Source organism: Doryrhamphus excisus, linkage group LG6 (genome assembly GCF_037039965.1).
Source record: "Doryrhamphus excisus strain RoL-2023G ecotype Guam linkage group LG6, RoL_Dexc_Guam_v1.1, whole genome shotgun sequence".
Classification (NCBI taxonomy): domain Eukaryota; kingdom Metazoa; phylum Chordata; class Actinopteri; order Syngnathiformes; family Syngnathidae; genus Doryrhamphus; species Doryrhamphus excisus.
The window spans coordinates 19,009,586-19,027,529 of record NC_136362.1 but is presented as its reverse complement, the minus strand read 5'-3'; the positions used below and the strand labels follow the sequence as shown (position 1 = coordinate 19,027,529).

The 17,944-nt window shown below is 40.4% G+C and overlaps 2 protein-coding genes across 3 annotated transcripts; both read right to left on the bottom strand.

The window, feature by feature from the left end:
* Positions 1–581: 581 nt before the first annotated feature.
* On the bottom strand, positions 582–8,129 carry stap2a (signal transducing adaptor family member 2a). Its single transcript, XM_058067589.2, has 11 exons — positions 7,745–8,129; positions 7,077–7,148; positions 6,891–7,010; positions 5,998–6,054; positions 5,757–5,908; positions 4,924–5,055; positions 4,768–4,837; positions 3,760–3,862; positions 2,831–2,926; positions 2,375–2,503; positions 582–2,304 (listed from the first exon to the last, which is right to left on the bottom strand). Exons 1-11 carry the CDS (start codon positions 8,009–8,011, stop codon positions 2,249–2,251), a joined length of 1,254 nt encoding a protein of 417 aa, XP_057923572.2. The 5' UTR covers positions 8,012–8,129; the 3' UTR covers positions 582–2,248.
* Positions 8,130–9,867: 1,738 nt separating this feature from the next.
* LOC131124949 (endophilin-A2-like) lies at positions 9,868–17,611 on the bottom strand. Of its 2 annotated transcripts, XM_078791608.1 has the most exons (9): positions 17,345–17,611; positions 14,657–14,725; positions 14,360–14,579; positions 13,617–13,750; positions 12,459–12,617; positions 11,745–11,848; positions 11,331–11,464; positions 11,200–11,256; positions 9,868–10,300 (listed from the first exon to the last, which is right to left on the bottom strand). In XM_078791608.1, the coding sequence occupies exons 1-9, from the start codon at positions 17,387–17,389 to the stop codon at positions 10,110–10,112; spliced, it is 1,113 nt and encodes a 370-aa protein (XP_078647734.1). In that variant the 5' UTR covers positions 17,390–17,611; the 3' UTR covers positions 9,868–10,109. The 2 variants fall into 2 exon arrangements, with proteins under 2 accessions (XP_078647734.1, XP_078647735.1); XM_078791609.1 differs by lacking the exon at positions 11,200–11,256.
* Positions 17,612–17,944: the final 333 nt, after the last annotated feature.

The window sequence follows — 17,944 nt, the reverse complement described above, 5'->3', positions numbered from 1 at the left end:
GTTAATATTAATTTGGACAATTATTTTTATTATTATAATTAATAATTAGTTATTATTAATTTTATAATAAATATACTTAATTTATTTTCTACCGCTTTTTCCTCACGAGGGTCGCGGGGGTGCTGGAGCCTATCCCAGCTGTCTTCGGGCGAGAGGCGGGGTACACCCTGGACTGGTGGCCAGCCAATCACAGGGCACATATAGACAAACAACCATTCACACTCACATTCATACCTATGGACAATTGGGAGTCACCAATTAACCTAGCATGTTTTTGGAAAGTGGGAGGAAACCGGAGTACCCGGAGAAAACCCATGCATGCACGGGGAGAACATGCAAACTCCACACAGAGATGGCAGAGGGTGGAATTGAACCCTAGTCTCCCAGCTGTGAGGTCTGCACGCTAACCACTCGATCACCGTGCCGCCCATAAATATACTTTACTTATTAATATTTTTCTTGTAACGTAACTCAAAATTTGAAATGGAGCGGGAATTCTATAGCATTTATAATCAAGTTTTGTGTTATTATATGCAAATGATAACTACAATTTTCTTTTTCATATATTTTATTGGGTGTGAGTTAATTGAAAAATGACATTTCATAGGTTTATACCCACCTCAACTATTCACATGAGCTTGTCAGGTTGATAAACCAGCATCAAAGAGGTACATCATCCACTTAGCAGTCAGTCCAAACTAAATTATCAATATAGGCTATTTTTGTCTACCAATACCTGAGAACCATTTCTGCAGTGTCTTCTAGTTTCTACCACAGTGTAACCTTGGTTTTGGTTATTAATCCATTTAGAAAGGTCAGACAAAAACAGAGACGTTCGTAAACCACCTTGCAGCTGCAGCTCTGATCAGAATATGCCGACGCAGGAATGATGATACGACTACAAAGTCCATCATAGACCTGCATAGACCTAGGATGTCCTCCTGGTACCAAGTGCACTGATGGACATCCCTATGTTCGGACATGATGTTAGTTGTGGACAAACTGTGGTTTGCACAGAACTCCAACAACATTACACCGCATGGGTTCAGATCAGGGAGGCCGTTCCTCCCAAACACACCCCTCCAGGTCACACTGTCATTGCCAAAATGGATGTTGAAGTCTCCCAGTAGAACAACGGAGTCCATCAGTGCGGTGCTCTCAAGCAGGCCCCAGACAACATAGCTCCGAGGATCACTCGGGCACTCAAACCCCTCCACCACAATGTTTTGATGTTTCCATTTTGCAACATATTTTTGTTGATGTAACACATACAGTATATACTGCCAATATTGTATACCTAAAATTGTAAATAAAATTGTTTATTAAAAAAAACAAATATACAAGTATAACTTTTGTCAGGGATTTTGTTTTGTAGTTGCAAGAATGAAAAAAAAAATCCAGCTGACAAATTCGCAACCATGCAAAAACAATTTAATGCCCTTTATATCTCACAAAAACATGTACAAACTTTGAATAAAAAAAAAACCATTTTCAGTCATGCCATTCGTAGTTTCCTTAGTCACACACTTTAGATTTGCAAGTACTACCCAATTTCTTTTGTGTAATTAATTGGTCATGTTGACACCCTCTGTTGTATAAAAGGTTCCAAGGTCAAGTTAGGACCGAGAGGAGGGTGTGGCATGAATAATTAACACAGCAAATAAAGCCTAAAGGCACACCCAAACGTTTAGTACAACTGTTGTGCAGGTTTGTTCATGGTAGTTTATTCCACTAGGAGGCGCCCTTGCATGTAAATGACATTGTTGTTCTTGAAAGGAAGTACAGTTGGAGTCACCTGGGATTTTCAGGCACCCTTGGTGAGTCACAGCAGAACACGAGGAAGAAGGAAATGAAAAATTAAAGGTGTCACGCCATCACAGTATGTATTCTTTGCTCACTTGTTCTAGTGCTCTTCGGTGGGTTGGATTGTTGAAAATGAGTAGTAACACAAGCAGGTCAGCACACAAACATCGTCTCTTAGAAATAGCACCAGGCCCAGTTAGTGGTCCCTACTTGTCAGGTTTTGAGTCATTGTGAGTAAAGTTTTTGTGCTCAGTAAACAGTACTTTGTGCAGTTCAAGTATGACGTCCAGTGTGTCCACATCATTACACGAGCCCAACATCAATACCTATGACAACTATGAGATAGTGGCTGCTGGCAGCCTTTTGTGTTCCACCTTACAAGGCACAGGATGAATACATAGTTGAAATGAGAAGGGGTTTGGCACTGGAGTCGCGTCCTTTTATATCACTCCTGGCTGGCTCGTCTCTTCTCCAACTTCATTTTCAGCTCCTCGTTGAGGGCTGCATGATGAATAAAAAGGAAGTGAGGGTCAGACTTGAACAAAGAGTGGACAGCGACTGCAGCACTCACTTTGTGCGAGAGGGGAAGGGGACAGGATGAGTCGTCTCATGGGGTTGGTAGGCGAGGCAGGCACTGATGACGTCAGGATTCGGCGGTCTGGGGCAGGGGATCGCGACAGGGGGCTGCCGGGCCAGCGATCTGCACCAGCGATATATTTGAAATGCCATTGTTGATGTTTCTATTTAGGGTTGATTTCATTTGTACTCAACAAACATATCAGTTTTGTATTTACTCCCATCTTTCATGAGTTGAACTCTTAACTGTTTTCTATGCACACAAATACAGTAAAACAACATATTTTGGAGTGACCTTTTATTGGGACCAGTGTAAGGCAGACCTGTGCAGTAATCATGCTGTCTAATCATAATCATGTCTAATGATATGCCACATCTGTGAGGTGGGTGGATTATGGTAAAAGCTTTAGTTGAGATCATGAAAGATGAGAGCAAATGAAATGAAACACACCTTGCTTTGGGGGCAGTGCAGGAGCCTTTGGCAGGGGGCTGGTGGGCGCAGTGTGGAGGATCCTTTCTCCGTTCTCATCATTGGCAGAAACGTACGCTGAGGACATAAACAGTAATGGTAATGGTTTTATTTCATTTGAACATGCATCAGATTACAATTGAGTGCATCCCATAATCAGTTCACAGTTCCACATGTCCAAAAGGAGTAGGAAGAAGCAAAGCTTATCCATCTGGTACTTTTACAATCAGTAACTGTTACATTTGTTCACTTCCTGCTTTCCATAATACAGTTTAAGTTTTTTTTTTTTTTAAATAATGTACCTCGTACTGAAGTAGGAGGTGATATGACCATCCAATGACATAATGGGTACCATAGTAAGTGTCAATATATTGATATATATAGCACATCATGACTGGTTCAAGACTCTGCATTGTTTGAGGTCCTTACTCAATCCATTCCATAGTTTGATTCCACATACTGAAATGCTATGGCTTTTTAACGTAGTCCTAGCATATAAGTGTTTCAAATGTACTTCTTCCCTGAGATCATATTTCTCCTCTCTTGTAGAGAAGTATTGGATGACATTTTTAGAAAATTGGTAACGGCATTATGAATTATCCTTACTGACCTTTTTTGCAGTACATTTAGCGAGTGAAGATTGCTTTTATAGTTACCCATATTTCCACACAATAAGTAAGATATGGTAGAACAATGGAGAGCGTGGAGAGTGTGGAGTGATTTCTGATTGAGAACAAGTTTTGCTTTGTTCAATACTGAAATATTTCTGGCCACCTTATGTTGTATATTTGTAATATGAGGTTTCCAGCTCATATTTTCATCTATTGTGATCCCCAGAAATGTAAGTGCTACTTAAGCGGGGGGAAAAAAGCAACCAGGAAGCTGTAATTGTGATGTATGTATATACTCACTAATATTCTCCTCATAAGGTTCCTCTAGGAGAAAAGGTTGCAGAGTTCCAGCTGTCTTCTCCACCAGGGCATCAATAACATCATGAAGTGTTGCACAAGGAATCTGCAGAAGCCAGTACAAAACTTTTACACTACCAGCAAATGTAAAAGCTGGAACAAACAACAAGACATTTTACCTTCTGTTTTTCCTCACTGAATAATATTGGAACCTCACATAACCAACGCTTTGCAGTCATCACAAATCGCAAGTTTAATATCCGACGGAGACGCCACAAGCATACATAACAGTAGTCAGGAATGAGCAAGCTTGTTACGAGCCACCCACGGTTGTTTAAGTGCTTCAGATGTGGTTTGATGAGGTCATCATTTGTGCACCAAAAAATACGGGAGTCCATAAGCCTATATTGCTTTATATAGAACATTTGAAACATTGGTTTTCATCGGCGGCGCACAGACCTCACAGCTAGGAGGACCAGGGTTCAATTCCACCCTCGGCCATCTCTGTGTGGAGTTTGCATGTTCTCCCCGTGCATGTGTGGGTTTTCTCCGAGTACTCCGGTTTCCTCCCACATTCCAAAAACATGCTAGGTTAATTGGCCACTCCAAATTGTCCATAGGTATGAATGTGAGTGTGAATGGTTGTTTGTCTATATGTGCCCTGTGATTGGCTGGCGGCCAGTCCAGGGTGTACCCCGCCTCTCCCTCGAAGGCAGCTGGGATAGGCTCCAGCACCCCCGCGACCCTCGTGAGGAAAAAGCGGTAGAAAATGAATGAATGGTTTTCATCCCTCGTGTTAATGAAAATGGAAAATGTATACAATAAGTAAATAAGATGCAAAAATTACAGTGTAAAAAAGTACATTATATTGTGTTGACCCAACCTCTGCTAATGTATAATGGACATCACACACAATTGACTGATTACAGTACTTGCTTTTGTTCTATATTCTATGATGTAATATTTTTAATGTTAATGTCTAACTACAATTCCACCTTTACAACAACTTACTGGATTTTCGACATCAATCACGTAGCCACCCTGGTCCCTCTGCGTTACACGGTAATGTCTGAACACAGACCTTGATGGAGCACAAAAGTCCAAGTCACTGAAATGCTTGAAGTTGTAGGTAGCGTTTAGTACGCACAGCAGATGTTCAAACTGTACCCGTTGAGGTCCTGTCGAGTGGTGACAGCCAGTGAGCATCCATCTCTTCCAGGTCGCAACAGCATGTTTCCACAGTCGGGGTGTCTCTCAAGGAGGACTTCGGCCTCTGTACGAGACACGGGGCGAAAACACCTGCGTTCACACCCAACCCATGCATGTCAGTAAACACAGCCATAGTAATGATAGCATGCAGGAGATCACATTATGTACATGGGCACAATATAGTGAAATATAACGTACGAAAACATTTAATTTAAGAGTGCATATGTAGTACTCTGGCCACGAGGGGGTAATAATTTTACATAACCTTAGATGACATGACCTTCACACTGCATGGAGTCAGCTGTGGCATATCCGACAGAGTGAAAAAAAAGTTATCCTCCCATTCTGTGTGGACGTGGTAAGGTTTGGGCTTCTTAATTTGTTGTTATTCACCACACACTTCACACTGTTTAAAATACTTTAGGTTTACAATAATTAAATTGGAGAGGCTAACTAGTTAGCTCGGTAGCTAGCAGCGGCAGTGATCTCATAGCCTGCACAATGTGGTGTAAACAAAGAATAATAGTAGTGTAAAGGTGACAATAGGGGTGTTATTTCTACGGTGCGCTTGATGGTATAAATATATTTAGAAATGTTTTCTATGCTGTAACTACAAAAATATTCATTTTATTTACTAATGAATTACTGAAATTCACTTATCGCAGTCGGACCTGGAACCAATTAACCGCAATTAACGAGGGACAACTGTAGTGCATTGATCCCTCACGAATGCTACATCTTATTAGAATGAGCAAATGTACAATGTATTCAAAAATCAAAAGAGATCTTACGGGGGGATCTCTCCTACTAGAGGGACAGAAAGAGGTGAAGGTGGTGCTCGTGTTGGGGTGCGACTTCTCCGCCTGGACCTTTCCTTGTCCACGACCTCCTTCAGCATCTGGAGCTGGCCAGGCAGCAACGTGAGACTTGATGGTACATTCAGCTGTGGTTCAACAAGAGTGAAGAAGGAGGTACACAGTAAAACACTGATAAGCTGTCAAATTCATTCAAAGTGGGAAAATTAATGTTTACATCTGTGACAGAGTAGAGAAAGCCCTTCCAGAGCTCCCTTGATTCCAAGTTGGGTGCCTAGAAAAAGAGTAAAAGATAAATTAGAGAAACACCAGAGGTTCGCAGAGAAAATGCACACTTAGGACACTTGGGACCCAAATGTGTCCCTTCAGAAAACCAAAAAGTCATAAAATTTTCCCTGCCACTTTCTATGCTTAAATATTTAATGAGCTTCATTCCTACTCTGAACCACAAGGTTTTATTTTATTTTTTAAAATTCATGAGACATTGTCATTAGTACACACATTATTTTACCAAGTAACACAAAAAAACATTACGGAATGCAGAGTGGATTATTTGGGATGACGTGATAGAGCCTTGGATATATCAATCAATTATAACATTGATTTTTGAAGTATTATCATTTTATGTCTTAAGACCCCGGGAACCTGAATAATATGCTATAAAAATCGTCCACAGTGGAACCTTGGTTTTCATACGCTCCAATTTTCGTCAATCATTTTTTTCTTTGGCAATATTGAGTGCCCAAACAAAGCAACCTACATGTTGCCAGCTCATTGTTTGTGCATTTTGTATTGAGCATGGCTGCTAAATAACTCGTCAAGCGACCAAAGAAAGATGGGAGTGCCAGCAATTTGATAAAGAAGTTGTATGGTGCCATGAAGTGACTTTGGATGCAAACACTCACATATGAACATACATCCCTCTAGAAAGTATGAAGAGAACTTGATTCAAACTATTGACTTTGGGAATCCATTAACATTAACATTGGCAAAAATACTTATAATACTTTAAAATGAAGAAGTGGCTAAAACATCCTAGGTGGGTCCATGGAGGGTTAACCCAGGAAGTACATAGTACATATTACTTGTGTGCAATATGGATGACATTACTGTTATTCTGGTTTCTCCATCCTTCATGCGCAGGATGAGTCTGGCTGCCTCCAAGTTTTTGTCCCGACTGCAATCGTCCTTCAAGGAAACAAACCCATTGAGGTCCAGCTTCTCCACATACTGCAAAACACACCAATATCTCATGTTTAGATTTGAAAGAGACTGTGTTCAATATATGCATCTTACATGAGCATCCTTGGCGTTATTGAAGAAATACAAAGCATTCCCACACAGACATGTCCACAGACGTTTGGGTGCCTGTCACACAGGGGGAGAAGAGTAGCATCTGGTTATTAGAATGTTTAGTCCATTCATCTAATTTCCTGCCACAAGAGATGGATGTGGGTGGGCAGCAGCTGCTGTCAATGAATCCCTGCATTAGCCTGCACCTGAGCCTGGCTCAAATGACAAGTCCTTAGTCTGCAGTAAAAACAACCTAATGAGACACCGGGGTCCACTGATGGGCTGGATACCCCGTGTGTCATCATCATGCACCTAGGAAACCATGCACAGCTTTAAGATATTGGAAATATTGTAGAGCATATTGTTACAGTGAATACAATATTCTCCCTGAAAGCAGACAGAATAAAATCCCTTCAGTTAATCATTAAACATTTCAATGCACCCAGACGACAATTAAGGCGTCGCTGTAGCATGATCGCACTTGAAAAACACAACCGGCAAAGGAAGAAAACAATCCCTACTGGGACCAGCGACCATACCAGCACAATAAGGAGGTTGACAGCTCTGAGCAGAATGATTGGGATCCACCGGTACGCTGACCGACACCACTACCAAAGCACGACATGCACCGCCAACATGGCACCTGGAAGACACGAAGAGGCCGAGCTTACCTTTTCTTTAGGTCCTTTTTTCTCCAGGTAGCCTTCGTAGTAGCAAGGCGGGAGATGAGCGCGCGATCCCCCCGGCCCAGGGCGCTGCCTGACGGGTGCAGCCGCCATGAGTTGTCGCTGGCTGAGCACCACCACCGGAGGACAAAGGGGCGCAGAGCCCGGCCAAGGGACACGCCTTCCCAGCCGATAAGATGGTACCGTGGCAATAAACCAACAGCTGGCTGGTGGGGGCATGCTGTGTCGGGGAGAGGTGGGGGTCATACACATGGGGCACTGTGCAGATTATATATTGATTTGGAAGAGAAATATGTTCATGCACTGCATTCATTCAACCCTACAACTGTAAATAGATCCATTAAGTCTGACAGACAACATAAAAATATAACACAGCGTACAGTGAAATACAGACAAATATTATGACGCTACATTTATTTCAAAAAGCAAACAGACAACCTCCAATCCCCTTTACATACACATAGTACATAAAATAAACCCCCAAAATAAAACATCCCAAAGAGGTAATTCACATATCCTCAAGATAATCCAGGACAATACTACTTTTAGTGTCCTAATGTGTCACAGTTACCAAATGAAGACGTTTCTTAAGACATAATGTAGTAGAGTTGACGCATGCAAAGAGGTTAATAAAGTATGATAAAATAAAGCTTTGATAACACTTCCTTCATTAATTCTGACATGGGTAATAATGACATTTCACACAATCTAGTGGCGCGCTGTAAAGGCCGGTCATAGCATTCAGGCCACAATGATTAAGCACAACACAAAAATTGATCTATACGCCCTTTGTTCCAAGATATTATTTACTTTCAACATCCCCCTTCTCAACGTCTTAGATTTAGTGCAATAAGGTATGTAAACACACACCTGAACTATGTAGTTATTAAGCTGCACAGATGAACCCCCCAAATAAAGTAAGTGTCATAGGAGGCATGCAAACATTGAGATGCATATACTACTATAACAATGAGGAGATTATTCCGGCGATGGACGCCAGAGCTCCAAAAGGCACTATAGGATTGGGATGGGGGCAGATAATGAGAGACAGGGCAGAGGTATTGGGGGGGCAGGTGGTGAATACAGAGGAGAGGGGGAGGGCATAATCTGCTGCTGTGTGTCTTTCCCTGCTGAAAAGAACTGTCTGTTCCACTCAAGCTTCAAATAGGGATGGCAGAGTTGAGTGGGGCGGTCCAACAAGGGGATCATCATTGCGAAGAGGAGAAAGTTGGCATTTTGGGCAAAAGAGCAGACCCTCACCACCCTAGCCTGCTGTAATGGGCGTAACCAAAGTGAAAACAACCATTGTGTACAGAGCTTGCTTAAGTTACTAAACTCTCTACACAATAGATGAGGGAATGCATCTGTCAGATGGTACAAAACAGCCCCAATACACATCAGACAAAGTTACATGCTTCTAATTAAAGGTTAAATACACAAAGACTAGCTTACCCGGCATACTCACAAAAAACTAATCACAGGCAGAAAATTCACATACAAACACATGGCTAGGAGCCCAGAAAACATTGTAAGCGACACTGCCAGCAGCATCAATAGAGCCTGAGAAAATACAGGAGCTGAAGCATGGATGTTTTGGCTTTGGTGTTATTCGTTTACAATTTAACGTCGATATTTTCCATGATTGGATGCATTATAGGCAAAATCTAAGTATGTGCCTTCTTTAGAAATAGCATTAATTGAATTTTGCAGCATTGTGTTGCACGTTTCTGTGGTAAACAGTACCTTTTTTAGCATTAGCTCAGAGATGGGAGGTATAGTTGTGCAAAAGCTGTTCGGAAATAATATTAAAATGTGTTTTATATAGATTATTCCTCCCACATTATCATTAAAGTTTGCGTTAACAGGCGTCCATAGTACATGGTGCATGAGCAACACACTGCCACCAGGTGGCAGCAGATGTTTCGCTCAAACACCAGTCACCCATGTGAGGTGAAGATACGTAACTTCAAATAAAACATGATGTATTTAGAACCAAAGTGTGCATAATAGCAAAATAGCCTTCAAGATGTTGTGAGTATTCTGGTTTAAATTAAAGATGATGCACTTTAGTGTTGAAGATACTTTGATGCTTCCAGAAACAAGTGATTACGTAAAAAGTGCACAGGTGCATGTGTTGAAAAACTGGAGTGTGGCAAGTGCAGCCAAACAGCCTTTGGTCCTTTTTCTTTTAAAAATGATTTAAATGTCCTTGGTAATGTAATATTAGACCAAATGTGTTCTAGATAGCAAAAGAGGCAGATGTCATGAGATGGGTAGTTTTTCCACAAATATGTCGCTTGTTGGACTTAATAATCCTCTTACATTCCACGTTTCATCCTGTGCGCTGTGTTCACTGCGAGAGTGGAACAACCACTTCAACATAGTTGTTGGGGAAGTATCCTGTCTTGCCACGAAGCCTTCCCTCAAACCAATTCTCATCGATTTGGCTGACCAACGTGATGATGTCTCCCTCACGAAAGCCCAGCTCGCTCCCGTTCTCGGGGTCAAAGTCGTACAGAGCTTTACAGCATGGCTCTTCCGCTGAAATGGGACAAAGTGGAGCAAAGTGAGGTAGGAGAATATATTGACAGCTTCCCCCTGACAAGATAAGCATTGACTGAAATGAATTTCATTAGAAGGTGTGTGTGGGGACCAGCATGTTTCCATTAGGAGTCTGCAACAGAAACCAGGAGCTGTTTCAACCAACACTGATGGAAGTGTAACAATGTGAAACTCAAAACCTACACCAACAAGTTACATAAGGACATGTTTTATTACTTCCACCAAGGAGGTTATTACACACTTTACGAACAGCTACACCAAAGAACCCTACATCTTCACATTGAAGGAATTACATGATAAAATTTAGATAGAATGGCACAATAACATCAATGGAAGGAAAGCTGCTATGCAGGAGGAGATGTCGTAATGTGAAACTGAGTTTCATCTAGATTAGATCCAGACTGGCAACAATTAGAGGTGACACATGGGCCTTGGTGGAGGTTTTGCTAATAAGAATGTAATGACAATGCACAGTTAATTTCTGGTGAGGACGAGTGAGTGATGAGAAAACCCAGATGTTTCAATAAAGAGGCTGTCGGATACAAACAAGTTCTTTGAAAACACGCTTGTTGAATTCATGAATTTCTCATAAAATCGGAAGAACGAGCATGGCATTTAAAAGAGTGTGTGTCTCTCTGCAGCCTTTGCAAAAGTCCCATTTGACAAGCCACATCCTTTTGCAAGGGCTTTGACAAATTGAATTTAGTCGACCCAACAGCACCCTTTATCCTCTAGCAATGTTATTAGAACTGCCCCGTCAGACTGGAAAAAACTTCGTCATCACTCAACTACCTCATAAATATGCAACAGAGGGAGCTCAATTACGAAGTAAAATTTTTGTGCGAACAACACAAATCATCCTTTTCTGGCTCACTCACACACTCTGTTCCTGATCGAACTTCTTTGGAAGGACGAATCTGGATGTGGTGGAGGTACTTTAGGTCGCAGAAGGAAAGAATCATCAGTCACATAACAAATAGGCGTATGCATTCCATGTAAGTATATTTACCTGGGGTGTAAGCTGGAGGGCTTGTCATGGCTGATGTATAACCTCCGTTGGACTGCTCCGCCTCGCCGTAGTCAAAGGACTGTCTTGGCTTGGGTTTGTATTCTCTCCTGGGTTGGGACTGACTCTCAGTCACCCTGCAACAAATGTAAACAAGGAGAATGCTTTGAGCATTGGTCATTTATAATCATTTGCACATTTAACACACCACAAAAATTCACTTTGTGTGAATAATGGAGGCAATGCAGAATCAAATGGAGTGTCAAGTGTGTGATAACTAAATATAAAAAAGATCACTAAAAACAATTATATGATCTATTTTATATTATTCAACTCTTGTAAATAGCTGGTAAAAAGAGGAGACCTGCTGAATTAGGTTTCGCAACTCCAGGTTCCAAAAATAGTCCCAGTACTGACCTTTTTTTCAGGTTGACAGAAAGGTTCTCCAGAATCTCTGTGGCACCCCTGTGGTACTGCAGCAGAGACTCTACAAAAAAGGACAGCTGGGTCACCTGCTCCACCTACAGATTAACAATTACAAAGATTTACACATCTCTGTGAAGCCAAACACTGAAATAGGAATTATACAAATTGTTTTTTAAATGTTGTTATTCACAACGGCTTGACTTACAAAGTCTGGAACAAACAAGCTATTCTATCCTATTCTATACTCCTTAAAAATACAGTTAAGATGCTAGTTGAGTGTCAAACTTGAATTTAGACAGATCTAATCTACACCGGCACACAACAGGGTACAGTGGATTCCTGTGTATTCATGACTGGCAATGCCACATTTTCAAAAAAAAAAAAAAAAAAATCAAAACATTACTTTTGCTTAGAATCTCTATAAACATTGTGTTTTTTCCATTGTAAAATTGTAATGTAATATAACATAATGTCTCATCAATGTAACATTACTGACACTTTTTTATTTTCTGCATTAATTCTAGGTCATAGTCAACCAAGAAACATTCCTTCATTAATTAATTAATTTAAAAACATGTTATAAAGTGAGGAAGCGATGTTCGAACCACGATGTAGTGAGGGACAACTGGTGTCATACAACATGCTTCTTTCAACCTTATAGAAACACCATATGTGCAACTGTAAGTCACTCAACTGGCCACTCACGTCAGTCTCCAGAAGGTTGTGCATGGAACTCTCAGCCGCCTCTTTGGACTCGTGGAACTTCTCCAGGGCCTGCCTGATTTCATCATCATGTATTTTACCCTGGCGTTTTTTTTTATAGTCATAGTCCAGGCGGCGGCCTTCGAGTTTCTTCAGTTTTTGCTGATGGTGTAAAAAGATTACAAATTGTGAGCGATGAAGACTTCATTTCAGCTTCATGTGATCACATTATGACCACTCATTCATTTTGTTTTGTATAAAATCCTTCCACCGCAAGGCTGCCAAGTACTTTATGCCACTGTAGCAAACTTTGGCATGCATCACTATGTTTATCCACGGTTGAAGTTTGAATCGAGGCAACTGAATTTTACCTCTTGTCCAAACGGCTTCAGTGTAGGAATGGGCAATATATCAATTTTATTAACATATCGGTATTTCCTTTAAGCACAATATCAAAAACAAACTGTTCATATCGGTATAAATTGATCCAGAGTTCTCACTCATCACTGTACACCATATGTGGGGGCGCTCCTGAGCACCGCTCCTGCCCCTTCCCCTCCTTGCATGAAGGAGGAGAAGTCCCACTCAGTCTTCAACAAACATGCGGAAGTTGTCAGAAAATAAAAAGCAGTGGCTCAGTAATTTGAGCGGCTGTCAAGTGCTGAAGCACTACAAATATTTCTGCACTTCTCCCCCTGTTCAAAGTAAAGTATATTTGTGTTGCTGATATTTAAAAAGTTCCCCTTAACACCGGGCACTCTTTCATAGTTTGTTCTTTTGTAAATATTGAAAAATAGTATCGTGTATCAATATTCAAACTAAATATATCAGGACATGAAGGTTGGTTCATATCGACCAGCCCTATTTCTGTACTAAACTTTTGGGTATGGAGTTTCCCTATTTCCTACACTGGGACACATTAACTACAACATGTCTAGTGTGGCCAACCCCAGGGGACACACCAACCAGGACATAAACAGGAAACACTGCCTCTAAAATTAAAAATGTTTGAACTGAAGAAGCCTTTTGGACAAAAGATGAAACATCTTCAACAAACAAGAAGAGCCCAATTGCTTCCATTCAACCTTTACGAATAACCATGACAGCGATGCCCGACAATCTAAACAAATATTACAATGCTTAATCCTCTTCTGCTTGTACCTGGATATCTTTAATGTCCTTCTCGACCACTTCTTGCATTGGATCAATGACATTCTGCTTAACATCAATATCCAATCTGCTCTTGACCACAGCCAGTTCCTTCATTGATTCTCCAATCTCAATAAGAGCACCACCTGCAGGAGATGTATTCAAAATATGAGCTTCATGAAGTGTTGGTTACTGTAAGGTATATAATAATATTTAGCATCTTGACAAAAAATGTGACATTAAGAACAGTTTACAAATATGTCTACCACACACTTTTTTTACCAATACACTGATATTGTCCAGCACATAATTATGTGATGCCACAAGATGCATTTCCCAGATTTTGTTTTATTTTTCAATTTATTTACACCACACATACACACATAATATTGCATCTTGCGGACGTTTAGTGACTAGGCAGTGTTGTTGCGAGGCAGACTAGGGACGTGTTTGTGAGTTGGAGATACATAGTATATGGTGTTGGAATTGCACTGATGTTGTTGTTTTCAGATCAGAATAAAGTTATGAAAGAGCACAAGACTCTGTGTGATTGTATGGGGACACTACACTATGCTTCCGTCTGCCATCATGACAGAGCTGTGTGGCTTCACAGGATGCGCATGCTTAAGTTATGCTAAAAATTGAGGTCTTGAAATCAATAGACAGAAAAAACAATACCAATATGATCAGGCAGCTAATTTTTATGGCAATGTCATACACAATTTTAACCTTAAAATAATGACGTATTTCTTTACCGAAGTTGTTGTTGTTGCCCATGCATTGTCCATATTTCATCATGACTTCGCCAAGCACACCCTCGGGCTGCTGGTAGCCAGGACCATCGTTTGCTTGCCCACGTAATTTAGACACCTTGTTGACCATGACCAGTTTAGCTCTGGTGGCTGGGTTGGGTTGGAGGTAGTCTGTTGTTTTGTTGACTACTTCAATGAAGGCTTTACTGGTAACATCTGCTCTCTGCAAGCACAGACAAAACACTGAAACATGTCTGTGTAATATTCAATTGCACATTTATCTTAAAATGCATGCAGTACTCTTTCAAGGTCCTTGAAGTCTTCATCCAACTTGGTTCCCTCAGCACCTCCAACCTTCTCGCTCACCATCTGAGAACATAAAGAAAACAAGTACTGAAAACGCTACACTTGCTGCTCCTCATGAGATATGGAGTGGAACCTCTAGATCAGGGGTCGGGAACCTTTTGGCGAAGAGAGCCATGAAGGCCAGATATTTTAAAATGTGTATCTGTGAGAGCCATATAAATTTTTTTAAACATTGAATGCAATAAAATGTGTGCTTTTTATGTAAGACCAACAGTTTTAGATAATGGGCTCTAATTACGTAGACCAGGCACACTACCCCACGCCAATGGGGTGTGGCCAGCACACTTTCGTGAGCAGCGCAGTGTCTAATAATAAATCAAATACTTGTTGCCATTAATACAACTTCTGCTGCTGCATAGTTTTGCACCGTACTCCGTAGACGTATTTCATTCTTTTGGCCATCTTCGTCAGAAGGCTTGGTTCTGCAGCTTTAGCTATTTGACTAAAGGAGGAAAGTTTACATTTTTTTTTGACATCTCAATGACCGAGGTAGACTACAGCATTACCCAGTAATAATCAAGTTTTGGTGTTTGACCTGGAAAATATCATCAGGAAAGATAGATATGGTTGGCCGTATTGCAGCAGAATATAGATGGACGAATTAAAATGCATAAGAAAGTTGTTGATTTTGAATATTATTTTTAACAGTAATTTCTGTGATGGTTTACTTTAAAATGTTAGCAAAAATAAATTTTTATTGTGGTAAGAAATGCTTGAGAGCCAGATACAGCCATCAAAAGAGCCCTACCTGACTCCCGAGCCATAGGTTCCCTACCTCTGCTCTAGATCCTACAGTTTAGAGTTGAACGCAAATTTTCAAGTGGCATATCAAATCTCATGTTCTCTGCTTTTTCTGTGGCTGTTTATGCCACTGCAACAGGAAAAACAAGAAACAAGATGAGGAAAAACATAAAATCAGAACCGGAACTTGACAAAACAGTAAACTGTCCTGCCACGATATCCTACGTAGATGTAGCCCTGTATACTCAAAAGTTAGGATTTGGAGGTGGAAGAATGCAACACACTCCCTAAACATCAGCAGCACCTCAGTTTAACGGGCAAACACCAACCTGGGCAGGCGGCCTCTATCTGCACCGCACGGGAAAAACTTGGGAGAGTTCAGCCTCGAGTAGCACCAGATTGCTCTCTACTCAGTTACCATCACTTCTTTGTTATAGAACACTTGCACACTCTCTTTAATATAGTATATATATATATATATATATATATGTATGTACACCTTTATATTCTTACCTGTAAATCGTGTGCAGTACCAATGACTATATTGAGTTGTGTGTTTTCATTTAAAAACAGCCAACACTTCAAATATCCTGCTATTTCCTTATCGGAGACGTAACGCCTGTGATGTAATGACAGGGCAGCATGACAATAATATGATAATGATAATAATTTAGCTTCACATTTCCATTAGACTTGGCTTTAAACACTGCGAGATGGTTAAAATCATGTCATTTAAATACATCTAGCTTCTTGACCAGAAGCATGTATTGTTGAAGAATGTCACTCATGAATGTCATGAGTAGAAGATTGATAAGTTCAATGGATGAAATGACATTACACAGGCATGTTGATGCTTTTGTTGTTAAGTGCTGTGACTATTGGTCTTGGTTTGTTTTTATTTTTGTTTACATTTTTGACATTTCTAAGCCCACCGGACTCTGAGACCGGTCTGGGTGGAGTATTTGCATTAGTAAGATTCCAAGTTTCCACAATGCAAGACACTCCCACTGCAAGTTCAGTGCTTCTCCAATCACATATTGTTTCCGCCAAAGCAGTAACTTGCAAAACAACATCATGGGATACTGGTTTTGCCAGTTATGTCATGTTTTTGTTTCTAATAGCAAGGAACAGCAACACAACCCTCATAAAATTGAATGTTAAAATGCCTGACATTGATTCCAGGCATTTGCAAATATTTTATCATCTTTGTCACTTTGAATATTTACAATGATGAAGTGAGAAACAAGGTCAAAATACTGATATACGGCAGTGAATGCTTTTCTTTAATGAATCTGACTAAATAGCAATTATCTCTGGTCTACTTTGGACAAATGTTGGACAGATGGTTCAGTATTTTGCTAAATCTCTTCAGCATCTGTTCTCAAAATAAGCGTTTTTTCTTCTCAAATCTAATCGAATTTGTCTTGGAATAAGATTAGAAGATTCCATTCTAAAGCAGCACGTTTTAATTCTCTGGGCTCAGCGTGAGTCAACATAATGTCACATAAATTCACATTGACCATTTGCTCTGAATATTAAAGTGAACAAAATAAGTAGGAAACAGAAAAAGAAACATCCTTTTAAATTCACAGGTAAAGATACACACTAAGCTCCCAAAAGTTGCGAGTCATTAACACAAGACAAAATTAATGTACATTGTCCTAGTTTGAATAGTTTATTTATGGTTTAAGCCAAAAAACTTGTCATAATGTCATTTAATTTGCAAAAACCTTCTATTATAAACCTACCTCAAGATAGCTCGGTTTTCCTCAGCAGCTAGCTTGAAGGTACCATAAACTTCCCATTAAAATGAATGCAATGCTAACAAGCTAGCTAGTTGGTTCGTTAGCGGCTAATTAAAGTTACAAAAGTAGCGCTTACTTGACTGGCTTTGTAAAATTGCTTCTTAATTCCAGCGACGGACATATTTCACTTGTCTTTTTTTCCACAGGAGAAAATGTGAAAGAAGCGAAGAGCCTGGGGTGAACGCTCCAAACAGCAGCGAGCGAGCAAGCGAGTATTACCACGTCTTCAAACTTTTGACGGCAGATGTGGAACTTCCTTGGCTACCACGGCTTCCTGGCACAGGCTTGCTGTGGGAGGCTCCACGGCCCAGAAGTGGGTCACAAGTTGCTCGACATACAGGTTCGTCTTTCAACAAGCTAATATGACTTTATTCATACTGCATTTACTTTACCTAAATTAAGGCCGTTTTGACGAATGGCACAAAGGCAACAGCTACAAGTAACCAAAATACAGTTTGCTTGGCCACAACAAAAGCTCGATGTTGATTGATATACTGTATATATTGATATTATCAAAACTCAAAGTAGCAATTTCAGATCAATACAACATCATGAGATCAATATTTTTCAAAATATCCAAAAATGGCCCCCAGGTTATCACGTTTTAACTTTTCCATGTCTATTACTGATACACTCTGGACTGGTTGCCAATCAATCACAGGGCTCATATCAACAA